The 25,796-nt window shown below is 41.2% G+C and overlaps 1 protein-coding gene across 2 annotated transcripts in view; it reads right to left on the reverse strand.

The window, feature by feature from the left end:
• The window catches only part of col4a5 (collagen type IV alpha 5 chain), a 58,727-nt gene continuing 32,931 nt past the window's right edge, over nt 1-25,796 (reverse strand). The window contains exons 10-51 of one of the 2 annotated variants that reach the window (XM_023346032.1): nt 25,591-25,653; nt 25,070-25,105; nt 24,896-24,937; nt 24,725-24,820; nt 24,023-24,076; nt 23,860-23,916; nt 23,430-23,474; nt 23,284-23,337; nt 23,136-23,177; nt 22,470-22,563; nt 21,791-22,078; nt 20,529-20,618; nt 20,016-20,086; nt 18,125-18,316; nt 17,867-18,035; nt 17,389-17,481; nt 17,202-17,306; nt 16,980-17,077; nt 16,660-16,810; nt 16,429-16,542; nt 14,377-14,544; nt 13,999-14,088; nt 13,582-13,725; nt 13,375-13,473; nt 13,164-13,253; nt 12,533-12,672; nt 12,318-12,444; nt 12,063-12,242; nt 11,922-11,972; nt 11,654-11,839; nt 8,830-8,838; nt 8,055-8,063; nt 6,509-6,642; nt 6,321-6,393; nt 6,134-6,205; nt 5,922-6,050; nt 5,131-5,229; nt 4,781-4,993; nt 4,512-4,689; nt 4,309-4,423; nt 2,947-3,119; nt 1-1,784 (exon numbers count right to left, since the gene is read on the reverse strand). In XM_023346032.1, the coding sequence (XP_023201800.1) occupies nt 1,703-1,784; nt 2,947-3,119; nt 4,309-4,423; nt 4,512-4,689; nt 4,781-4,993; nt 5,131-5,229; nt 5,922-6,050; nt 6,134-6,205; nt 6,321-6,393; nt 6,509-6,642; nt 8,055-8,063; nt 8,830-8,838; nt 11,654-11,839; nt 11,922-11,972; nt 12,063-12,242; nt 12,318-12,444; nt 12,533-12,672; nt 13,164-13,253; nt 13,375-13,473; nt 13,582-13,725; nt 13,999-14,088; nt 14,377-14,544; nt 16,429-16,542; nt 16,660-16,810; nt 16,980-17,077; nt 17,202-17,306; nt 17,389-17,481; nt 17,867-18,035; nt 18,125-18,316; nt 20,016-20,086; nt 20,529-20,618; nt 21,791-22,078; nt 22,470-22,563; nt 23,136-23,177; nt 23,284-23,337; nt 23,430-23,474; nt 23,860-23,916; nt 24,023-24,076; nt 24,725-24,820; nt 24,896-24,937; nt 25,070-25,105; nt 25,591-25,653 (4,515 nt within the window). In that variant the 3' untranslated portion in view covers nt 1-1,702. The remainder of the gene's footprint in view (nt 1,785-2,946; nt 3,120-4,308; nt 4,424-4,511; nt 4,690-4,780; nt 4,994-5,130; nt 5,230-5,921; nt 6,051-6,133; nt 6,206-6,320; nt 6,394-6,508; nt 6,643-8,054; nt 8,064-8,829; nt 8,839-11,653; nt 11,840-11,921; nt 11,973-12,062; nt 12,243-12,317; nt 12,445-12,532; nt 12,673-13,163; nt 13,254-13,374; nt 13,474-13,581; nt 13,726-13,998; nt 14,089-14,376; nt 14,545-16,428; nt 16,543-16,659; nt 16,811-16,979; nt 17,078-17,201; nt 17,307-17,388; nt 17,482-17,866; nt 18,036-18,124; nt 18,317-20,015; nt 20,087-20,528; nt 20,619-21,790; nt 22,079-22,469; nt 22,564-23,135; nt 23,178-23,283; nt 23,338-23,429; nt 23,475-23,859; nt 23,917-24,022; nt 24,077-24,724; nt 24,821-24,895; nt 24,938-25,069; nt 25,106-25,590; nt 25,654-25,796) is intronic. The other variant, XM_023346033.1, reaches the window with a different exon arrangement.

Genomic DNA, 25,796 nt, shown 5'->3' on the forward strand with positions numbered 1-25,796 from the left:
GACTTTAGACATAGTATTTATTTCAGTTTTAAAAGTTTATAACAACTTCTGAGTAGCATAACAAAACAGAATAAGACAGACAAATGCACATCTCTAATCAAACCTGCAGGTTGAAAAAATTAGAATTTGTAAAAGCACTTATGAAAGAACAAACAAACAAACAAACAAAAAAATCACAGGAAAATATTTCTCCCCCTCCCCCGCCCCGCCTAAAACCGCTTTCGCCGGGTTACATCACATCAGGCGAGCTTCCGCCCGATAAGAGAGGAGCATTTAAATGTACAGACACTGAAACCTGCGTTTCGAGGTTTCAATTCAAGCCAGCGTTAAGTGGGTTAAAACATTTTGGTTGAACCTGAATCTCTTTTCACAGATAGGTCCAGCACCTGGAAATATTAAGAGAAAAAAAAAAAAACATGAAGCACTTCCTAATTCACTAGTCACAATTTTAATTAAATGGCATTTGCACAAATAATTTGTGACATTACACTAGAAGCAACACCATTAACCGAACCAACAGTTATCCACTCGACAAATTAATAAGTGATTGGGATTTGATAAGGATTCAAAGAAACTGGTACATGGTGTGAGAAATGGCTCTGTCGAGTAATGTGCTTTGTTGTATTTTTATTTTTTGGCAGTTCTGAGGTCAAAACAGGCGTAAAATTCCCCACAGCCAAAAAAAATAACAATAAAATAAAATAAAAATGGATATTTGTATTTGTATGTTTCTTTTCTCAAATATAAATTTATTATATATAAAATACTGTTCCATTCATAAAAGCCTTACTTTATACAATATCTGAGTGAGCAATAAAAGTAAAAGTTGTGTGTGTGTGTGTGTGTGTGAGAAAGTAAAAAAAAAAAAAAAACCTGGAAAATTGTCGCAACAAACAGCTGGTACAGCTTCAGGCCTAATTTGATTAAAAAAAAAAAAGGTGTTTTACAGAATATACATATTTTGTTACTTACAAAAATAAAAAGGAAGAGGACTAAAGTGTAGGCTGGTGGTTAGCAGGTGGGATACAGCAGGGTTAGTTTCATGAAATGGGATGTAAATGACATATAGTGACGAAAGACGTTTCTGTTTTTTTTTTGTTTTGTTTTGTTTTGTTTTTTAAGAGAAAAAGACAGTCGGTCTCAGTGAAGCAAAGCTCATCAGTGCATCTCTCATCCTGGATGTTGGAAAGTCAAAGTGCTGATTTGGTAACCGTTGGAGACCATCAGTAAGGCCAATAAAAAAAAATTAAAAAAAAAAGAGTAGAAAAAATAGATGTTTTGAAGAAAGGAAAAAAAAAAAGTAGTCCTTAAATAGGGGGGAAAAAAAGGCTGGAAAAAAAATTCACTTTTGTTGTCATACATCCATCATGGCACCATCAAGCGGTTATTTGTTTCATTTTGAGGTACTTCTTAAGAAAAACAAACACTAAATGTAAGAATATTTGTCAGTTTTTTTTGTTTGTTTTTTTTTTAAAACTCGTATAAGCTGTGTTGCACAGTAGCACCATTGTTTCAATATTTTCTGATTTTCTGTATTTTTTGTTTTTTTTCTTTTCTTTTTCCCCGGAAGTCAATGCACCATTGGAAATCCACCGCAGTTCACCGGACCCCCGGCTTGTTCATCCAAATGCGTCTCGTTGTGGACCGGGCGTCCCCTCCGCCGCCGCCGCCGCCGCCGGTAGCGCTTGCTTGCCTCGTGGCATTACGTTGCCTTCATGCAAACCACACAGCGGCTAACACGTGTGAGCAGGTTACCTGCCTTTAACGTCTCTGACTGGGGTTTCCTGTGGGGCGGTGGAGACAGAAGACAAATGTGAGAAGCTGTAAAAAAGTAGTAATAAGAAATCCACCATATTGAAAATGTGTCAAAGCGTAAAAGTACATGTAGTTTTATTGCGGTGAAATAAAGCTGCTATGTCATTCTCTTGTCTTTTCTATTTTGAAGAGTCAAAATTAGGCTACAAAGTACAAAAAACTAACTTAAAAAAATATATAATTATACATTTCTAAAAAAAAATGCTTTGGTAATATTTTTCATAGGAATGATGGATTACAAAAATATATTATTTTACATTAAACATACTTGAAAGTTGGTTTTTTGCTATTGTATTATGAACATCTTTTTTCTTTAAGCTTTCCAAAGTGGTTTTCTTTTGCGCCTCTTTTTCCAGAGAACCAATTAAGTTCACTTCCACCCACTCCTTTGAACATTTATTCCATATTACATTACTTTGCTTAATTGAGAGTAAAATAATGTCATCACTTGTAATTTAGAAGGTTCAATAACCTTTGAAAATGCAAATTTCAAATTAGTGCAGCCAGCGCTAACAATTTTAGTACGGCCATGCCAGTTCAGATGGACCAGTTCAAAGAACTGTTTTAAGACCATAATGGATTAAATTTAACATCTACATTGTGATAGAAATGTACAAAAGAAAATCACAGCTTTGTGCTTCTCATATCACAAATAGCTCTCTGCAGTCAAGGCATTTGGTTTGCACAGATTGCATGTAACGTCGTACGGGTTGGCAACAGAAGTTTGCCAGTAGTGAAGACAAACGGCGTCCGCCCAAATGGTGATAAATTTGCACTTACCCATAATGGATGCAAAAAAAAGCTAGCTAGCTAGCAAGGGTACCAGTAAACTAGGGTACCAAAGTCTCTGAATGCAATGAAGATTAAACTTTGCCTGACAGAAAAGTCGCACGAGAACGAGAACCCCCCCCCCAAAAAACGTAAGAAAATATGAGAATAAATAGTCCTGCCATAACAAAACTTAAGGCATGTAATTAATGTGTTTAAGGCCATACAATATTTTTTTTAAAGACGAACTGAACACATTTTGGATTTCAGATAAATGAATTGAAGACTTTTGATGTGCCGAACACCCTGTTTAATAACCCCTATCATCATCAAATCACCCAAGTTGGGTTTGTGAAAACTTACTTGAACATGTCAAGTTTCTCCACAGTAGCCAGCCAGAAGCTGTAGGAGTTGCTGAAGTAGTTACACGACCCTCTGCCGTGGCACTCGATGAAGGGCGTGCTGCGGAAGTCCTCCAGGCAGGAGCCGGGGGAGGCCAGGGCCTGACCGGAGCCCTCGGCCCCTGCGCTAGTGTGCTGGGAGAGAGAGGAGCAGAGTTCTAGTTGTTCATCTGAGACGCTCACACAGGAACTGGGTTGATTTAAAGCTCAAATCAGTCCCTATGACAGGCATTCATGAAAACAGACAATTACAAAAATGATGACAATTAAATAAAAAAATATGTGACTGTGTAAAAATTCATAACATTCATGCCAAAGACAAAAGAGAAATTCTACATCCGCTAAAATCTGATGCCTCTCCATTTTTCCTTGCACTTCGTGAAGAAGGAATTTGCGCTCACATCATCTTCTGAGGGTTTTGTGTCGTTTCCTTCAGTGACTCTTGGCGCAGCGCCCCCACAGGCGAGGGAGTGAACAGGTTTTTCAGTTGGTTTATATTGTTTTGACAGTGCAGTGCGAAAGCGAACCAAACCAGCTGAAAATGTAAACGAATGTTGCTGTTTTTCTCCCCAATCAAACTGAGCATACGCAGTGTATTATAAGCCTGGCGGGCCACCAGGCTTTACTTGGGCCCCTACCAGGCTAAGCTGTTGTATATTAGACTAATTCAAAGACGAAAAGGAGTCAGATGGATTATTCAGATGAACTTTAGTGAATAAAAAAGGGATGAACGAATCGTACAGAGTTTAGGCATTCAGCTAACAGCTCTTTTCTCGGAAAACCCAACGGTCCTAAGTTCACTTCTTCCTCTAACCTCAAGTTCTTCTTCTACTAGTTCTAAAGCATCATGGGATATAGAGTCCATTCTGTTAAAGGTCCACAATAGTCAGTTTTGAACCAGATACTAACTATCAAATGCTAACTAGATTTATGAAACAACTGCAACTAAAATAGTTACTTATATTAAATTATAATATCCCAAATAATAAGTCTTAAGCAAATCCTGTTTAAACCCAAAACAAATTCTCAACAAAGCATTGCTTATTCATTTTAGTTTTTTAAAAAATGTTAGCATTTTTGAAAAAAGATTTTGTAGTCGGCATTCAAGCATTAATCTTCCAACAACGCATAATTATCAAGTGATATTTTGAAATTTCCTGTCAACTTTCGTGTTTCAAAAACACGACAAGCCGCTGAATGAATGACTGACCTAGCGCCCCAACCACCGTTCTTAGCAGGTTTCCTGGGGGAAAACCTGCTACTGGAACATCGGGCATGTGGAAACGCCCTAAAAGGCCAAGCACGTGTCCAGACGGCACCCTACCATCATGAAGGAGAATCCGATCCACAGGGATCTCCAGTTTGCGGGGCAAGAGGGAATCTGGATGGTCTGGCTGTGGACCGCAATCACCATGGCTGGAGCTTCACACACAGAACACCTGAAAACACACGAAGACGCGTTTTATTTTTCACCACACGTAAAAACCACCGTTTAAAACCAAACAGCACCCATCCTTCCATGTCTACCTGCTGATGTAAGGCTTGATGCTCTCTCCAGTCACAGCCTCCATAGACGGAGGCATGGGCTCCAAAGTTGACAGCCAGTAGGAGTAGTCGTTACGGGCAGCGAAGTTGCAGACGTTGTTGATGTTGCAGAACATGAAAGGCATGGGACTGAACCGGCGCAGACAGCTGCCGGCGGTGCCTGCATCGCAAGCATTGGGCAAGGAGTTTGAGTTGGGTCAAAGGTCGGAGAAGAGTAAACGTTGAATCAAACAAAAAGTGCCTCATCGTACCGAGGTCCTGCCCGTGAGCCCTCTCGTTGCCTTGCACGTACAACAGGGAATATCCGTCGTAGATGAAGTTGGTTCCGAAAGGACACTCTGGCGTTATTTCACTCTGGCTGTGTCGGGTGAGGAGGAAGCCGTGGGCTACTGACCCTGAGCCCGGAAGACCCTGCGGGCCCTGTGGACCATCTGACCCAGGTGGGCCAGGGTTGCCCTTTTGGCCTGGTTGGAGTGAAAACAACACACGCCTTATACATCATATGTAGATTTCATGAGCATTGTGATCAGTAAAATGAAAACAAAAACATAATTAAAGATGACTTTTTATTTATTTGTTTTTTTTTTATGACATTACTCACCAGGTTGCCCTGAGGGTCCAGTGTCTCCCTTCCTGCCAGGTGGGCCGTTGAAGCCTGGGGGACCAGGTGTACCGGGATCTCCAGAGGGGCCTGGTAGACCTGGAAGAAGGGGAAAAAAAAAAAATACACTTCAGTTTTAAACTTAGCGTTCAGATTGGCCATTAGCAGGGGCGAAGCAGCTCTAAGACTTGTTGAGTGCTTTAAAATCAAACCCTTGTGTACCCACTATTGAGACTCTTATTTTGAAGTCAGAAAGGAAGTAGTTCTTGAGTTGCTCTGTAGAGTTGACAGATTTGCAACAAACTGAAATTTATTTTAAGTCATATTTGCTACATATACAGTTACAACAACTGAAGGTAACATCGTTACTTTGTTGTGCCATAAAATGGAAGATACATAATACTGCCCCTTTAAATCCATGTTCTTTTTGTGCTGACAAAAAAAAAAACTTTTCTCTTCTGTGATATAAATCACAGTTTATCATAATACAGATTTGGTCATTCTTTAATGTAATCTTAATAATAAAAAAAACCTTTCAGGCAAATTTTAAGAATTTTTTTTTTTGTGGATCTATTTTTATGAACTAATTAATAGAAAATGCTTAATTTTAGCATACTTTCTTATATCTTCCTCCAGTCTGGTGCATTATGTGAAAATAAAATGGAGCAAACAACGCCACACAAACCCACACAGCACAAGACTAACTCACACATCCAACATGTAGCAACTAAAATCAGACTGAATTACACCTCCTTCATCATCGCCCGTCACCAAAGTGCTGCTGTACCCACCTGAGGATCCAGGGGCTCCAGGCGGACCGGGTGGACCTGTAGCTCCCGGGCTTCCTTGTGGACCCGGAAGTCCTGGATCTCCTTTCGTATAAGAAACAGGTCGTGAAGGCGCAGGATCTCCAGGAGGGCCTGTGTAGAAGTAATTCATAAGATGATGACCCCATTAGCTTTAATTTTCAGCTTGCGTGTAGCTCAGGTCGCCGTTCACCCACCAGGTGCTCCGTCGCCCCCAGGATCTCCAGGAAGTCCACTGGGACCAGGAAGTCCTGGGTCTCCCTTTGGTCCTGATAAAGACGAAAGAAACGAGGATTTCTGTTTTTATATGAAGTCAACACAGAAAGCCTGACGTCCAGTTTTGTAGCATCAGAAAGTAGCCAAAAGGAGTTGGTGTAAACTAACCTGGGAACCCGGAAACGCCTGGAAATCCTATATTTCCCTTTTGACCAGGGCTACCAGGACCACCAGAGGGGCCCTTGTAAAAAAAAGAAAGAAGAAAAAAATGTATCCAGCTTGACAACTGTATCTGTGTTTTTTACTATTTTAACAGTTGGGAAAATACCGTAGCTGTTTCAACGACGGGAACTTACCGGTGCTCCTGGAAAACCGGGATCTCCTTTTTGACCAGACTGGCCGGGCAGACCCGGATTTCCGGGGTTCCCCTTGTCTCCCTTAACGCCGCCACTTCCTGGGAGACCGCGGGGACCCTCTGGCCCAGGCACACCTACAGATGCAGAGGGCAGGAGGTCAGCCATGGTCTTTATTTGGTAGCAACAGCAAAATATGACATATTTTTCTTGACAATTTTATAGGATGCTACTGCATGACGGTAGTGTAAGTTTCTGTCGTTGTGAAGTTAGCCTTTTTTTTCTTCATATTTTGGGTTAACAGTTCACATGCTCTCTACGTCGTCTACGATTTCTAAATGAACTAAAGTACTCCCAGTACTCCACTGCTGTTGGAGCTGCTTCAGACTACTGGGATTTTAAATAGAGTGAATCTTCATTGGTGCAAACTGAGTGTCTGCGTGGCGTGGCATGAATTAAATAATGATATTTTATTGTTATTGCTGAAGTAAATTGAGTTTTATGTAAAAAAAAAATAACCTCTTGCTTTTATTGAGAATAACTCTCAGTTGTAGTGTTATTTACTTCAAACGTTGTGTCTTTGTATGCAATGGATATGCAAGGTCAATTTCCAATAGTCTAGAAAGCCCACAAAATCCTTTAGTTACAGCCAAGTAGTTGTTTAGGCTTACCTGAATGTCCCTTTGTTACTTACTTACAGTACAGATTATTATTATGCTTTAGTTTAGACTTTTATTGATAGGAACAAAATCTACAGATCCATTAGAGTAATATAAATAACACCGTCTCAATTAGAAACTGTAATTCTACATAATAGACTTTTTTATTTCACGTCACACTGTTATGACCTGGATTGCAAAAAATAACATTTAATCTCTAGAAATAAAAAACAAGAACAATATTCACATACTCTATGTGTCGACATGTATTTTTTGTTAGTTCTTTTTTTTTTTTACACCATCAATCTGCCTATGAGGAAACGCATAAATCAGCTTTATTACAATATGACGTGTTCGCATTAAAAAACGTCCATGTGTTTGCAATGTCTCAGTAAATAAATTTTTTTGTTTAACCTTTCGTTATTTGTATTCGTGCTACCTATGCTCTTGCGGTCAAAACAATGTTTTGAAAAAAATATGTCAAAATATTTCACATCATAGAAAGAAAACTTTTCAGAGTCGAAAGATGATCGGATTGTGATAAACGGGATAATGTGATTAATGTGTGAATTAGTGTGTTTGTATGTTTAAGTAGTAGCTTGAGATGTTCATTGGGTCCTGTAGAACGAAAATAGGTTATGAAACAATGACACCACCATAATCCATTCATCCTAGCAAGGAAAAAGCACCATCAAAGTGTCGTATCTCATTTAAAGAACTTGAATGTTTCTCAGACTGCTAAAGCAAACTGGAATGCATGATGAAAACTCAAAGAAAGTCTTGCCACCACGGCAACCACGCAGCTGCTTGAATTAATGTTTCACCCAATGTTATGGTCGTAAGCGGACGTGACAATGTTTAATCCAAACCAAGAATCCGGTGGGTCTAACCTGGAGGACCTACGATTCCCAGAATTCCCAGGTAAACCGATACCAGGATGCCGCAGGGCAAAAAAACAAAAACAAAGAAGAAGAGATGTTTAGGCAGAGAAAACTGTAACAGCAGGGATATTCAAGAAGTGACAATTCAATTTTGGTAACATTGATATGTTTTTTAGGAGTGCTTCCAGTAAAAGAAAAAGAAAAGAATGGCGATATATAGAGGTTATTTTCTCTGGGGTTTGTTATACTCCAGGGATTAAAGGTGTGGGTGAAAAGTTGAGATTGTGGAAAGCACTCTATTCTAAAAAAAAAAAAACTTAAAGCATAACATATCAAATAAATAAAAAGTAAATAATTAATCCAATGATTAATGATAGAGGTTTTGTGAATTATACAGAAATCACAACAAAGAAGAAGGACGCAAATCCTTGGTGAGTTAGTCACATGGTGAATGCTTGTGATAAATGATTCAGTGAACCTGATTTGGTGACAGACCATGTGATCCAGGCTGACGTACTTTTGGTGACCCACTCTACTCATAAGAGACATTTCATCACTTTCACTGTTTTTCTAAACGTGCTTACTTGTTAAACGTGGACTACCCTATCATCAGTGTGCATGAAAAACAAGAGAAAGGAGTTATTAGGAAGAAAGTAAAAAAAACAAAACATGATTCAGAGTTTTCAGTTGATTTTGTTTCCATCACTGTGGATCAGAGTGATATTAGACACAAGTGTTGCTGCAAGAAGACGTGCAAGAGAAGTCCGGATGCCGTTCATCTGACCTGCGGGGCCTTCGAAGCCGGACGCGAAAGTTGTCACGTGGGCGGGGGGAGGAGGCCACGCCGTGGTGGGCGGGGCCAAGCCACAAGAAACATGGTAAGATCTCATAGCATCACATTTTCATACTGACATTTGATTTCCTTCTGACCTCACACAGTGACGGAGTTTAGTGGAAATGATATCACAGGTTTATATCTTTATGTCTGTAGAGTAATGAATTTCATCGTCAATGACATCGTTGGTAGCAAACTTAAACTGCTGACGTACGAGCAAAGGAGGAGATCAAAATCTCATCTCCCTCGTTGCCGGTTTGTAGACAGATCAAAATGGAATATAAGACATTACGAATTTATAAGTTTGAATTTTCACATGAAGAAGCCGCTTACTTCTGTGGGCGTTTTAAATGTGAAGTGACTTCTACACGATTTATATTCAGCGGATTTTCCACTCTGTCCAGCACTGTGTGACGTCTGGTGTTGGGACGAACAAGTCTCCATGCAGGTGGCTTGATTGGTGGGACAAAACCCAGTCAGGGCAGTGAAGCCAGTCACAAACTCAAAAATAGTCTTGCTCAGATTCAGGGTTTATTGATCGAGATGCACCGTCTGCGATTTGAGATTTCTGACCTGCTGAATTTAACTACCCTTTTAAAGTAATACATGAATTTTATATGCATCTAAATTTCAGTGGTGCCTGTGAAAATAGCAATTTTTAATGAAAAAAAAAAAACATTTCTAAAAGAAAAACAGTATCAGGTTTCTGTCTCCTTTTGTCACTGAAATTTAAAACTGTAGGTTTTCTTTGAAAATTTGTCCATCTTAAAACCATAACAATGCAGCAAAGCTAGACGACCACATTGTGAATTTAAAAGAAACTGCCAACATCTTCAGCGTCGTTGAATAGAAAAAGGCCTATCAAGGCCTTCTGGATGGCCTTAGCAGCTTATCAAATAATTTACATTAATGTAAGACCATGTTTGCTACATTTACATTTACAGCATGATTATTGCAACTATCAAATTATTAAACATGTACATTTGTCTAGGTGCAATATGAATAAAAAAACTTGTACTATGTGCTACTGAATTATCTTGAGTAGCCATTAAATCCTGTTCGGAACGTTGACATGTTGATGTTTTTGAAGTTTGGTTCGGTGGACCGTTTTCAGTAAACTATCCGTCATTACGCAGCAAACGTTATTTGAAAAGTGAAACAATTTGGCAAAAAGCTGACAGCTGGTGACCTTGGTTTTGGTGAACTTTGAAATTTCAATAAATGATTCCTGAAAATATTTATATCTGTCTAACACAACACTGGTAATGGATATTAACTATCTAAACTTATGCTGAGTTTGCTGCTGTTGTCTTAGTCGCCAACAATTATTAATCAAAGTTACGATGCAGCTACCAAATGTGACCTTCAAGTTTGCTGATAGTGAGTTTTCTTTGGATCAATGGTGGCATGTTCCTCTGCCTTTTGTTCCCCAGGTCTTGTACTTGTTTGGATATCATCCTGATTAGCTTAGCCGGTTAGCCGATTGATTCAGTGTTGTTTTGCATAGCAACATTGGCATTAGTAGACTAAGAGAAAGGCTAAATATGCTAATATGGCATTGTATTAGCATCTATATAAACATTTCCATTTTGAGTTGTTTTAAATAACTAAAATTTGCTACTATAGTGCATGCGAGGCTAGCTGTTAGCCTTTCATGACTCTAAGGATTTATTCACTTTCCTATGATCTCCACTGAAACAACATTTCAGCATTTGTTAATGCTACATGCTGTAAAAGTCACAATTACTTCACAGAACGCAGCATCAAAATATTCCAAATATTTCCTCAGTGGTGTTTGGAGCACATCTCGGTTGTTAGCATCGTAGCGGTGAGCCACAGCTCGACTGACAACCAGTCACAGATATTACAGCATTCTCTAGCTACATGATGTTTGATCTGTCAGATCTGCTGTCAGTGACAGTAGTTGTCATCCGCTGAACAATTGCTGCGTTCTCATTTATAATTGTGATATGCTAAATGTGACACAATAACTCCAAAAAAAAAAACAATGCCTGTTTGATTTTGAGGACCAAAATCAAACAGCGTTATGAGAGTGTTTTGAGTTTGTCTGTGGCTTGAGTGATTAAATCCAATTGACAAATGATCTACAGGAACCACACACACTCAGGCTGTGAAAAGACAAACACACACAAAGTCACTCGTAGCTCAGGACCGTGGAGAGATGAGGAGTTTACACCAGGCCTCAAGATGGGATCAAAGAGAGCGGGGAAAATGGGTGAGGAAACATGTGGGTGGATGGACTGGGTAAAGAGGAAACATGAGATGGCGACTCGGGCACAACAATGTGAACGTAACGTTCCGGCACGAAGAGAAATCCCGGTGAAGACTGTGGCGGGATGTGAGAGGAGGGAAGAATCCCAACATGCTCTGGTGTCAAGTTGAAAACCTGGTGCTCAACATGGAGCGGAGCAGAGGCACGGCTCTCTGGCCGGCGGTGCTGATTGGTGAAACAATGACGCATGCAAATCAACCAACACGGTGACGACAGACTATAGATTCAATGTGGAGCTTCTGCCTGGTTCTCTGAGAGCGGGATACAGACAACTGGATCCTGTCTTTGCTCAAGATTTATATGTATGAAATCATTTTACCACAGAAAAGGTAACCAAGCACACCTTTAGAATGTCTTAGCTTTAGCTTAGCTTTTAGCTTAGATGTTGTAGCTTCACTGACTTCTTCTATCTGACATCAGAAAACCAGGCAGGAACATCCAACCGACCATGTGGTGATAAATGCCACCCAGGCCCTTTACCTGCTCTTCCAGGTGGTCCAGGGGGTCCTTGATTTCCTTTAGGGCCCTGGAATGGCAGTCCCGGAGGACCTGGAGGGCCACTGGCACCTGGACGACCTGGGGGACCTGGAAAGCCGCTGTCCCCTTTTGGGCCGGAAAATCCTGGGCCTCCAGTAGGACCAGGAAGGCCTGGGTCTCCTTTGTCACCTTCACAGGAAGTACCAGTGATTGCAGAGAACAGTGGCACAACATTTAAGGCTAAAATACAGAATGATGGGAAATAAGTTACCTGGCGATCCTGGAATCCCAGGAGGACCTGGAACGCCAAACCCAGAAATTCCTGGAGTAGACACAAACAATGAACTGAGCCAGGCAGAACATTTCCAAAAGATGTTCAATGGGCATCCGCACCGTATGAACTGCCACCTACCTGGTTCTCCTTTGATACCGGCTGGTCCTGGGATCCCATCTCTTCCCGGCTGACCCTTCTCCCCAACCTGTCCTGGTGGCCCTGGTCGACCAGACTCTCCTGGTCTGCCTGGAGCTCCTGAGAGACCAGGGGCACCAGGCCCACCATCAAGACCCTTTGGACCGGGGACACCAGGAGGACCTACCAAGAGACGACAAGTCAGTCTGTTTGACTACATGAGAGATTTACTGAGAGTACCAAAATAAAATTACTCACCTTGGAATCCTGCAAGGCCTACATCTCCTTTAGCCCCTGGTAGCCCTGGTAAACCAGGAAGGCCAGGTGTTCCCGGACCTCCTTTAGATCCAGGACCTCCTGGGAATCCGGGCTGACCTGGATCTCCCTTTTGAGAGAATTGACAAGATCTGTCATGCCGAACTGAACCCTGAATATGTCGTGAAATAAGGACTGAAAACACTTCATTCTGTCACCTTTTGTCCCTGTGGTCCGGGTGGTCCAACGCCAGCAGAACCTGGGTCACCTTTTGGTCCTTGGAGGCCAGGTACTCCTGGCTGACCTGGGGTTCCTGGCCGACCTTGAAGACCTGGTGTGCCTTTTAACCCCAGAGGTCCTGTTGTGTCAAAGAGGAAAGATCGACATTGTTGGGTCAAATGTTCAAGTACAGAAAACTTTTCATACTAAATTGCTATCTTTTAGTTTTATTGTTAACATAACACTACAAAGTTTTAACATAGTCAGTGTGTCAAAAATGTTGTCGTTAAATGGTGTTAACAGTGTTTTTGAAATTCATAGTCATAATGAAAAGACAGTTCACACAGACAGACGGGGAACGCAAACTTATCCCGCAGAAATGCAAAAGAAAGAAATTCCTTCATGTACCTAAGCGGCCTCCATACTCATTAAATACTGACAGTGTGAAATATATATTATATTAAAACAATTTCAAAACCTTGCAAAACTGGATCCTTTTTAAACATATCCTAATGTAAAAGTGAAAAAGGGTGTTTTTCACCCTTTTTTTCCCATTAATATCGATGTGTTTAACACCAACTAAAAAATATCCAGACGGTACTAGCAGAGGGAGGGAAACAGCTCACCCACCTGGAATTCCCATATCTCCCATTGCGCCTTTTTGACCTGGAGATCCAGGACCACCAGGACTCCCTGGAAAACCAGGTTCTCCCTTAAGCCCTGGACAAAATAAAGACATTAAATTACGGCCAAAACACATTGTTGCCAAAGGACCGACGTCTTTTTAGCGTTGGAATATTTGTCCATCCTCCGTCCATCCATTCGTGACGTAACCCCTTACCTGGCGGTCCAGGGATGCCAGGGCGTCCATCTTGTCCAGGCAATCCAGGGTCACCAGCTATACCTGCGATGCCTTTGGGTCCAGGAAGGCCTGGTAATCCTAAACACAGGGGGAATTCCTTATTAATGTATCTTTATGCTGAGAGTTTACTGGAAATTTAAAGATAGCACCGTAACTGAGGTGATGTTTGAATGTTTTCTATCGTACCTGGAGTTCCAGGATCTCCTTTAGCCCCTGTTATATCTACTGGCGAGCTGGGTCCTGGGAATCCCGGGGAGCCTTGGTCTCCCTTTTCTCCTTTAGAACCAGGTCCACCTGGGATGCCGTTACTGCCTGGAAATCCTGGCTCACCTGTGGCACAGAAACATAGGAACCTAAGAGATTGTGTGGTTCAAAGTACTTTGACCTTTACTTATTTATTAATAAATGTTTTAAATCTTAAACTGGGACTGGCGAAATGTAGTTCGGATTTATTAAAATGTGTAAAATATCCCTTTAATTGAAAAACTGATAGGAAGCTATCAGGAAGCAGATGGTAACTTTGGTGGCCAACAAAGCTAGTTTGTTTAAAGTTTAAACGTTGAGTTTAAACTTTAAACTCAACGACGGCTTGCGTGTAAATACCTTTTAGGCCTGGTGCACCAGGTCCTCCCGGAGAGCCAGGTCCCCCTGATGGTCCTGGAGGTCCCATTGGACCCATGTCACCTTTCGGACCTGCAGCATCCCAAGAGAAAGCAGATGACGTGTGTTAGGAGAAAACACAAACTGAAAAGTCTATGATGTTAATAAAACTAGCAGCTTAGCTACCCATTCAGCGATGAAAATGCTAGATGGATTTTTGCGTCGATGCAAAAAAATTATTCAGCATTTGACCGACTGATCAGATCAAAAGATCAACAGATACTTGGACTGTTCAGCGAAACTATGCCTCACAACATGCTGTATACCAGATAGTAATAAATACTGTGCCTTAATTCAAGGCTACAGATTACATTATTTTACCTGGAAATCCAGGTGCGCCGTCCCTTCCAGGTCCTCCAGGGGGTCCTGGGATTCCTATTGGTCCAGGAGGGCCAGGAAAACCAGGATTCCCTCTGTCACCTGGGGACCCAGGGATGTCTAAGCCTGGTGGACCTGGGTCTCCTTTCTCTCCATTTCCTCCTGGGTATCCTGTAAGGATGATCATATAAATCAGTATAGAAACATCTGAACCTCCACTGCTTCTGATTTGAATTGACGCCAAGTCTTTAGCAATTCTCTCCTGGAGAAACCATTTTTAGCCTTGAGATACTGAAGTAAAACCATGGAGAAGGCAGTAAAGTTTTTATTTTGTAAATATTACAAATGTCACATTTTTCGAAGCCCTAATCACGATCCAAATTATCTACTGAGTTGTATGGAGCTAAATTGGGGCCATAAAGTTAGGTCAAATGGGGAAAAAGATTAAACTGAAAAAAAAAAAGGTTCAAAACTACTTTTCAGATTCAAGGGTTTTGTTTTCAGTTTTAGATTATTTTTTGGTTTAAAAGCTTTGGCATGTGTATTTTCAGCTTAATTTTTGTTTCTTTTTAGTTAAAATTTTTTTCAGTTTCAAACTTTTCGGGTATGAATATTTGTTTTTACAGCTCCAAACTATTTTTCAACCTCAAAATCACTTTCAGTTTCAAATCAGTTGTTTTTTTTAAGGTTCAATTTTTCTTTCTTTTGAACAAACTTTATGGTCCGTAGAGATGATATGCTATAATTAGTTAGTTTAATAAGTGAATGCTAAATAAAAGTTTAACCTTGTCTGAATTACTTCATGAATTTATGAAAACATTCCCAGGAAACCTGGCAGAATCAGCCGCCGCCTGAAGCTGATTTTCATTCACATTATGAGACAAACATAAATTAAATGAAAGGAAAAATGCAAGAGTCTGTGTTCGAAACCGTCACAGCAGCAAATATGTCACATTTCAAATTCCATTAGAATTTTAAAAAGACTTAAATAAATAAGCAATGCTTAGCCAGGTTGGGTCACAAGTAAAGCCTGGTGGCCCGCCAGGCTTATGATACACTAGGGGTAATGCTGTGTATTATATATATACATATAATTTATTTTTTTTGCCAAAAGTGAGGTACCTTTTGGCAAAAATTTACTTAGGTCATTATTTTAGGAAAGTGATGACATTATCAATCAACACCAAAACGAATTAACAGTCAACCGTTCAAATTCCGGAAACAGTATGACATTCATGCCAGTGAAGAATGTATATAAACTTTAGACCTGAACTATATACACAATAACTGCATTAGCACGGATTGTCTGGCAGCAACTGCATATTGAAAGTGATCTAACACTTAAGAACTTCCTGTTCTTAAGTTGGTCTGTACATTGAAAAAGGAGAACGGCAAAAGGTCGCGCTGGTGCAAAAGCAGGTACACTGACACGCTGGTGTTAGTTCTTGCTTGGTGTGCTCTTGCGGAAATCGCACTAAGTGATGTTAAGAGTGGTCGGGCATCAAAAGCGCATCTCTGTGAGATGGCGTTGTGCCAACTGCATTCACATGAGACTGTTTGGACCAAAGAAACAGGAAGAGACGCTCATGGAAGTTTCTCCAACATTTGGTGGATCAAAAATGTGGTAAAATGAGGTACAACGTAAAGACACAGAGACATTTTCATAGACAAATACTAAAGGTCCCACAAAATAGTAGAGCAGCCATTTACAGACATGGCATCTAACTCTCTACATAAGTATAACCTGCTCTAATCACAAACACACAGGGTAGCGACTTGTGCTTGTAAATCAACCTAACAAACCCAAGCTGCAGCGTTTCGTAAGGTGCTCATGTGGAAACTGTTGACTTCATTAAAGGCGACACACTCCATCCAAATCCCAACACCAAACATTGACTTCAAAAGAGTCAGTCATGCTAACAAAAAAGCTAACAAGTATTTAATCTCATAAAACATTCAGAAATGTTATACAAAATGGACAAAAACCCCATAACTCTCTGTTCCAACTCCTTTGACAGTAAGAAATCAACCTCGACCCAATCTTTTGTGACGTACCTGGTGGTCCCATTGGCCCTGGGGGACCAGGAAGGCCTGGAGCACCTGGTACACCACCTATTGAGCTTCCAGGGGGCCCACGAGGTCCAGGTTGGCCTGGTGAGCCGGGCTCCCCTAAACAAGGACAAGTAAAGGGGTAGCTGTCAAAAAAAGCTGTTGTGATTTTTAACCATCGTCTTAAGTTGCTGTATTAACAATAAATGTAATGTATTCATACAATATTTGTAATACCTTTAAGTCCTGGTCCGCCATCAAACCCAGGTCGCCCTGGTCCACCTGGGGTGCCGGGGAAACCAGGATCTCCCTTTTGTCCAGGGAATCCATTAGCTCCTTTTACTCCAGGTGTACCTGGTGGACCAGGAAGTCCAAAGCCTGCCTCACCCTTTTAAATGCACAGACAGGGAACAAATAAATGGTTCATTTCACTCAGTCAGGAGGGGAAGATATTAAATATTCAGTGGACAGATTTATCCAAGACAGGAAAAATAATATTGCCCAAAATTAAAGATTGTTTCAATGCCTGTCAATCATTTGAGAGATAATTAGCCTACCTTTGGTCCAGGAAACCCTGGTGGCCCGGGGAGTCCATCTATTCCCATTCTCCCTACTTTTCCAGGTGCTCCCGGCTGGCCCGGAATACCCGGGTATCCTAGCGAACAGACGTGAAAGTTGGTAACATCGGTAATTAGGAACCAAAAGCAGATGTAAAGATTCACATGAGCACTTTTATGAGGCAAAAGAAGCATAAGACGGATGGGTACATATCCATTTACCCTTAACTCCAGCAGGACCTGGAAGGCCGATGCCCGGTTGTCCCGGTTCACCCTTTGGTCCAGGCAAACCTGTTAAACCAGGCTGTCCATCCGAACCTGGCTGACCTGATAAGAAGTAGCAATTTGTGCATTATTACTGTTGTTATGGTGAAGGTAAATGCTTTACTTCACAGGTGTGGCATGCTACCTTGTGGACCGGGCAACCCTGGGCTGCCATCCATCCCTTTGGGTCCTTGCTGACCCTTCTCTCCGACCGTCAGACCTGGTTCGCCTTTTCGACCTGCAAATTGAGGTAAATGTTGATTTCCTAGTACATTTTCCTGATCTTAAAAGCACAGCTATTCGAACAGCCAATGAAAGATAATTTATGTAAATTGTCCAACTGATGTCGGTACGCAGTTTCACACATTTGTGAAACAGCTCTTGTGTCTATCAAGAGCTGCTTTTACGTCATTAAACGACAGCCCCACCTATTTGCCGAATGTTAAGTTAAGCTCAACATTTGTTAAGGTTTAATAACTTGTTGACCTTTAAAACCACACCAGAACACCTTCTAATCCAATGCAGGGGTAGCAATGTTTTTAGAAGGGGTGATCAGTGATGTATTTAGTTAAAAAACTAAAGTAAAACCAGTTCATATGAGAATCGATATATTTGCTTCTTGCCTGGTTCTCCGGGAATGCCAGGTCCTCCTGAGTTGCCTTGAACACCTTTCTCCCCTGGCGCACCCGGGATTCCATAACCAGGGCTGCCTGGCGGACCTCTGTCTCCTGGGATGCCGGCCGGACCTGTGTCACCAGGGGGACCTCGGTCTCCTTTTAACTGCTGAGACCCCTGCAGACCACAGACACAAACATGTATGAAATGTCCGATGGGGGGTTGGATTGATGTAAGGCAGCGCAAAATCCTGGAAAGTCACCCACAGGAGCTCCCCTGGAGCCAGGAGGCCCAGGCGCTCCGTCACGACCGGGCCGACCATCCAGGCCAGGCAGACCGGGTGGTCCAGGGAAACCACTGTCACCCTTCTCTCCTTTCACACCACCACCTCCGAAGGTATCTCCTGGCTCTCCTTTTTCTCCGGGGAAACCTGGAGCACCTGTAGGACCTGGAATACCCTACAGAGGAAACAAAAGTTCAAGGGATGGAGGGAAGACAATGACATGTAATAGGAGGCAAGATAGGCAAGAGACTGACTCTTAAATTTTAAAAGGAAAAACAACTCAGTTATTTAGATTTAGCCTTGCTCAGATTTGAATGATTCAGTCTCTTTATCATTATCAGTTTTAAACTTGGAATCATTCAACATTTCCAGATGTAGAAGCTCAAAACTCTTTTGCTCTTGCTTTCACCTTTGACCGCAAATTTTCAACAGCAACAATAATTACCATCAGCAATAAAAATTAACAAATGTTCTCTTAATGTTTGTTGTCTGTAATGTGCTACAAAGACGTGAAAAGGGTATTCTTCACAAATCTCCAAATGAAATAAAGTTAGCAAATAAAGTTTTTATTTAACAGGGGACAAAAACTATCCAAACCATTGTGGTCATACCAATTGCCCCTAAACCTAAAAATGGTTCTCCCACCCTTGAAAGCAACTACTGCCTTTCACTTCGACTGAATTCTAGCTCGGTCTCCTATGCAGAAGTGCTGTCCTTCACCCACATTGGAGGGCTCTGATTAAGTATGACTGGCCTGTTTAAGGTTCCGTCACAGCATCTCAATCAGATTCTTTTGAGTCCTTCATTGGTAAACTTGTCTGCCACTTGCCACATCTTTGTTCTGCTGCATGTCAAAACGGTGGATGGACATTGTCCTTGAAGATTTTCTGGTAAAGAGCAGAATTAATGGTTTCATAAATTCCAACAAGTCAACCAGGTTCCCAAGGAAACGAAGTTGCTCCTGGGTATCACACTGCGACCACCATGTTTGAGATGTAACAGTGTATTGCCATCTTCCAAAGAGCTCCACTTTTGTTCCAGTTTCTCCAAAATTCTTGAGAATCACGCAGAATTGTATCTGCGAACGTGAAGCAGGCCTTTGTGTCCTTTTGGTCAGCAGAGGGGTTTTGACTTTGAAACTCTCCCATGGAAGCCATTTTTGCCCAGGTTCTGTCTTATTGTTGAGTTGTTATCACTGACCTTCACGGGGGCCAATAAGATGTTGCTCTTGGTCCTTTTGCGGCCAACTGAATGAATCATTGATATGCTCTTGAAGTAATTTTTGGTAGACTGGACATTCCTGACAAAGTTCACCAATGTTCCATGTTTTCTCCATTAGTAGATAATTGTTCTCTCTGTGGTTTGATTGAGTCCCAAACTCTTGATAGATGACTTTAGTTAATTTATTTATATTCTGTTCTTGAATGGGCTTGGTTTAGACATGGTGGGTTTGTTTTCGAGCTTTTAGGATACTTCATGAGGCCAAATATGTTCTATTTAACCCTACCACGGTCTTAAGAGGCAAAGTAATTCAGACAACTCTAGCTTTTTATCTTTTGGTCTGGTGGTGTCGCACTGACCTTGTGTGTGGTTTCAAACCTTTTTTTGTGTGTGTGTGTGTGTGGTTTCGGGAACTGATGGTCTGATGTGACACCCTCCTGTCTTCATGCTGTCCAACCGTGACATCTGCCGCACTCCTCCTGAGTGTCGAGCTATGTCCGCGGGAGGGTTTAGTGATTTCTTGATCCTCCAAGTTTGGCAGTAATCTTTGTTTTGGTGGTGCACATAAGATCATTTTTTCCTTTAACCCTTTGACAGCTAAACCCCAAAATAGCTATCTTATACAAAAGTCATGCTTGTCAAAAACTACTCACAGGGGGTCCACCAAGGCCTGGTGTTCCTGAAAAACCTAGGTCTCCCTTGAAACCTTGCGGGCCAGGAATGCCTGATAAAAATTAGGAAAATAAATGGAAGCACAGTATATTTAAAAACCCTTTAATGTCTGGTTCAGAGTACACAACAAACAGTACACCCAACTATGGCTTAGCTTTTCACTACAGCTAACTAGCCATAATCATCACATTTCCTACTGCACACAGCTCACACACCAGCAAATGCCTTTTGATTTGACAATAATCACATTTTTACTTTTTTAAGATGCCATAAATTGGCATAATATGTTGACTTTTGCTTCTTTGCTTCATGATTAATCAAACGTCTGCTCCAAATGTTTACTTACAGCTCGTTATGAGGTAAAGTAGGTAAGCAAAATATAATGCCGAATATATATGTTTTAACAGAGCAGATCTGAACATGTTAAGTAACCAAATTGCCGCTGATGTCAGAAATAAACACATAAATAAGAAAAAAAAATCCACAGACGTTACCTGGGAAGCCTGGCGGTCCTGGAGGCCCTGGGGGCCCAGGTACAGGATTGCCTCCGTCAATACAGTTCACACAGGTTTCTCCCTTCTGACCTGAAACATCGTGATCGTCGTCAGTGTTTTCTGTGCACAGCTGTACATTTCTTATGAACCACTTGACAATTCTCCAACAATTTTTTATTACTCATTTGATTTTACTTTGGTAATTTTTTATTTCATTTTATTTTACTTTGATGGGGTATTTTTACGGTCCTGAAAAGATCTGAATACCCCCATGTTCTAAATCCTTGAATATGGATTCTTAATAGAGGGTTAATATGCAAAATCAACTTTTTTGAGCCTTACGTTATGATTTTATTCCCTCATCAGAAACATACCTGTAGTGTTGTTTTGATTCTTTCATGCATGTTTGAGAAATCCTTGAATCTCCCATGGCAACCACTGAGCTGTGCAAAATGCTTGCTCATGCAATGCGCAGCCTATTTATGCAAAACTCCTTCTTGGAGCTTCAGTCCCTAGTTGAGCTCTCGCCCCACAAAGCGCTTCTTCCCTGCACCTCCCCAAACTGCTCCCCCAGACTAGTGGCAGCAACATTTGGCAAACACCTGCTGAGCTTATTCTACAAACTACCTCTCAGTCCAATGGTCCTGAGAATAGTTGTAAACGGCATCACAGAGAAGCACTGTTGCTGAAAGGGGAGTGTCGGAAAGGGTAGGAGCTTCTTAAAGAGACAGAGTCCAATTTCAGCTATGATGCAATGTGACATTTTTTTTGAAGTTGCTGTCTTCATATATATACTACATGCTATATATATATAATAGCTGAAGGTAACAACGTTACTTGATGTTGTTATAAAATGGCAAGAAGATACACAACATCCACGCAATATCGACTGTTACAATACTAATAAATTCAAGTAGCATTAATAAACAGTAAAAATAGGAGGAAATTAAATAGGTTGATTGAAAATCAGCCATTTCACTCACTGATTAAAAAAAAAGTCTACAAGTGGATGACATTTTAAACATCTGCCAACATGTCCACATCTAGCTGTCTAACCAAGTTTATCTTGAAAGCAGACTGCAGGACGCTAAAAGAAGTCTCCAAAAGAGGCTAAAGTTATTTCAGAGTAAGGAGGCAAGAATATCTTTTGTGTGTAGGGTGCGCTAACTTTTTGCGATATTAGGAAACAGATTTCTGTTTCGTAAAACTAAGCCAAATAAGTCAGATATATATTACTGAGCAGCTTCCTTTTATTTTCTTACCTTTCTGGCCTTGCTCTCCAGGGAAACCTTTTGCACCCTGGACTCCAGGAAGCCCAGGATCTCCAGGAAGGCAATTATCGATCGGTGAGCTATAGCCGGGAGGTCCAGGCGGCCCTTGAGGACCAGGAATTCCGGGACTTCCCGGACGTCCTGGGGGACCGGGCAAGGCAACCGAAGGAATGCCGGGCTCTCCCTTCTGACCTCTGTCTCCAGGGAAACCTGGAGAACCCGGAGGACCGCTGCCGCCTATGCCTGGAACCCCTGGTGATCCCGGAGGCCCTGAGAAACCTGCAGGAGAAAGATCAACATAATCATTAAAAATGAGGAAAGTACCTTAAGTCACCAATTTTTATTGTTTTTATTTTCCGAAAAGAACATTGCCTGAACTTTAGCGATAATGTTCAAAATTTGTTAAAATAACTTTCTCAGTCTGCTCATCAACTTCCAAGAGATACTCCATTTATATTCTGAAGCATTCTTGTCTAAACTACTTAGAATCATCACAAGCGCAACCAAAATTATGATGATCCGATATCATCTTCTGACCAAATTACTTTATTGCCAGTGTTAAGATCTTAGCAAGCTAAGTTTAATGGGGTTGGCAAAACTGCTAACTGTTCAACTACAAGCAAAAATATTTACCGAGTGGGTTTTGTGCCTGTATCTGTCTTAGGATTACCTTGTGGTCCTCTATCTCCTTTAGCTCCAGGAGTTCCAGGAACACCGGGTTCACCTTTCTGACCAACAACAGCTCCATTCTGAGGCCGAATTAACTGGTGGGAAAAAAAGAGAAAGAGAAAAGTTTATACTTGACAAGTGCAGTAGCTCAGAAATGTATCTCAGCGCAGTCCTTAAGGTTGGACGTTTGATCAATAGTGATCCCCAACTCATCGGACCTCAAATCTTGTTGAAAAGACTCATGGTCTACGATCAAAAGTCAGGTCTATCCCAAAAAATCAACCAGGTTAAACTTTTCCAGTCTTAGCTAAGAGTGATCAAATATCCCACCAGAAATATGCCAGAAGCTAGCTAATATATAACAAGACAACTTGGGAAAATAACGGTTCAAAAAAATCTACGAAAGGCCAAAATTAGTAGAACATTTATACTATGCCCATGATGAGAAGATGTAAACGTAGCATGTAGCTAAATATCTCTGTTGTTTACCATTTTTTACCCTATACACCCAAAGTTCAGACATTCAGGGACTGATTTTCTAGATCTACTCTAACAATACAATAAGCAAAAAAATAAATTAATTAAAGAGGAGAAAATTCATACGGGAAACAAAACGGTTCTGCACTCAGCAAATGATTTTGGTGTCAAATGAATCTCAGATACATACCGGCCCTGGAGGTCCCGGAAATCCTCGGTCGCCTTTTTGTCCCTGTTAATAGGTGGGAGAGTGACTTTAGAAGTTTCAAACATTACCTGTTGAGCTGTTGACAATATGGGAAGACAGACAATGAGCAACATTTTCGGAAGAAACCCACTCTCTCTCCATCTCGGCCTGGGAGACCTGGATTTCCAGACTCTCCTTTGAGTCCCTGATGGTGATGGAAAGTCACAGATGTAACTGTCACGGTTTTAAAAGAGATGCAAACTCGTACATTTTGCTGGTATGCTGGTTGTAACTCACTGGGTATCCTGCAGCTCCTGGGTCTCCGTCTTTGCCGGGTTTTCCCTGTGAAAACGCGAAAATGACTATAGATTTGCTTACTAAAAACAGAGGAGAAAACTTTGGACTTCAGTGCGCTCCAGTAGCCTCCACGGTCACCAGATCTCAGTCCAATAGAATTGGGATATTGTGGTAAGGGAGATTCACATTGTACGTAAACTAACGTGCTATCATGTCAACATGGATGGAAATCTCTGAAGAATGCTTCTGGGTCCTCATTGAGTCTACATCATGAAGAATGAAAGCAGTTCTGAAGGAAAAAGAGGGTCCAACACCAGAACTACGAAGGTGTAGCTAACACAATCACCAGTGAGCATCTCATGGTCAGAGGGAGACGTCTAACAATGGTGGTTACAATCTATTTGATGAGCTCTTGACTGATGATACTCACTCGTTTTCCTGCTTCTCCTGGTTCTCCTTTCTCTCCCTTCTGGCCACCATAGGGACCCTATCGGATCACAGCGACAGGCATACAAATTAGTCTTTCTTGCCTGGTCTTTACAGGGTTTCTTCATATGAATGAATCTGGTGGTGAGATGGTAGCTGATACCTACAGGTGGACCTGGGTTGCCTGGGTCACCTGGTGCACCTGGAGGGCCAGGGTCACCCTTTAGAGATAATAATGAGGAAGAAGAAAAACACAACTTTAATGGAAACGTTTAACAGTTACAGAAGCACTTCAATGAAACTAACAAGAACATTTTTTTTTTTTTTTTACAGTATTCTGGTTGAATCACTAGTATTACATTTTTAAGCAATCATGTTACTTCATATATAAATGTCTTATGTACTCTCTACTGCCACCATGTGGTGAAAGTTAAAAATGAAGTCTGTAGCAGGGTACAGAGCTTGATGATGGTCTACAATTGGTCAACCTTGATGGTAATGGACAAATATAACTATTATAACCAGTCTTTTTTTTTTATTTTCATATGACTTCATTTATTTAGAAAAGAAAATCCAGAAAATTCTTAAAAGTAAAGACATTTAATTATTTGTTTATGTCATTTCTGCCTCTTCTATTAACATTTAGAATGTTTATTTTGGTTTGGGTGTGCAGTCAAACAAAATAGGAGAAAAGTTCAAAAGGACCCACATGCAAATATTGGGTCAGTTTCTGGTTCTGTTGCTCTGAAATTGTGGCCAATATTTAGACCAACATGCTAAAAAAAAGTCACTACGGACTTCTAATGTAATCTGATTGTATCTGTAGGAATGGAAGAAGCGTAACATCAAATTTAGAAGGATGAAGGCACCTTGTCCCCTCTCTGGATCTCTGTTGGTGGTGGTCTGATCTGTTCCCCCTGACCTGGTCCAGGAGGGCCGGGAGGACCCGGCAACCCTTGATCACCCTGTAAAAAAAACTTTATTAGTAACTGTGATCAAAGTACAATGAGTCAAAAAGTGTTTTTGGACTTGTATTCCACCTTGTCTCCTTTGGGTCCTTCAAAGTTCAAACCCATGTTTCCCTGTTCAGGAAATTCAAAGAGAGCTGATCAAGATTCAGCACGTTACATTACAGCATGAAACATTATTTATGACCGTCTTTTGCTTATTTACTCGTAAAAATGAAAAACAGGCTAAAAAGTGACTGATTTCACCTTAGGTCCAGGAGGACCTGGAGGACCTGGAAGACCCTGGAAGACCATAGGAAAAATGTTCAAGTTTAGTTCAGGAATGTTAGTCCAGTGCTTTTAATGATTTGTGTGTGTGTGTGTGTGTGTGTGTGTGTGTGTGTGTGTGTGTGTGTGTGTGTGTGTGTGTGTGTGTGTGTGTGTGTGTGTGTGTGTGTGTGTGTGTGTGTGTGTGTGTGTGTGTGTGTGTTTAATACCTTGTGAGGCCATTTTTCTGACACATACTACGTTGTGGGGACCCACTGCTCCTTGTGGGGACCAAAGCCTGGCCCCACAAGGAGAAACGCTGTTTTTTGGGTCAGGGGTTAGATTTAGGACTACGGTGTGAATTGAGTTTTGGCTAGGGTTAGGGTTATAAGGGTAAGGTTTAGGCTGTAGAAATGAATGGAAGACAATGGAAAGTCCCCACAAATATACCCACGCAAACGTGTGTGTGTGTGTGTGTGTGTGTGTGTGTGTGTTTGTGTGTTTCAGAAGCTCTCCTTTACCTGGTAGCCTTGGAGTCCTGGAGGGCCAGTCGGGCCTGGAAAACCTATGGGTCCAGGACTGCCCTGTGAAAATATAAAGAAACAAAAACATGAAGTCTAAATTCATTATTTATAAAAGACGCACTGACTCTATCACTGGATTCTCCTTTTATGCGGGAAATCTTGTAAAACAAATAAATATTTGCTTTGCAGATCGGATGGATATT

This window comes from Xiphophorus maculatus, chromosome 14 (assembly GCF_002775205.1).
Source record: "Xiphophorus maculatus strain JP 163 A chromosome 14, X_maculatus-5.0-male, whole genome shotgun sequence".
In the NCBI taxonomy this organism is placed as follows: domain Eukaryota; kingdom Metazoa; phylum Chordata; class Actinopteri; order Cyprinodontiformes; family Poeciliidae; genus Xiphophorus; species Xiphophorus maculatus.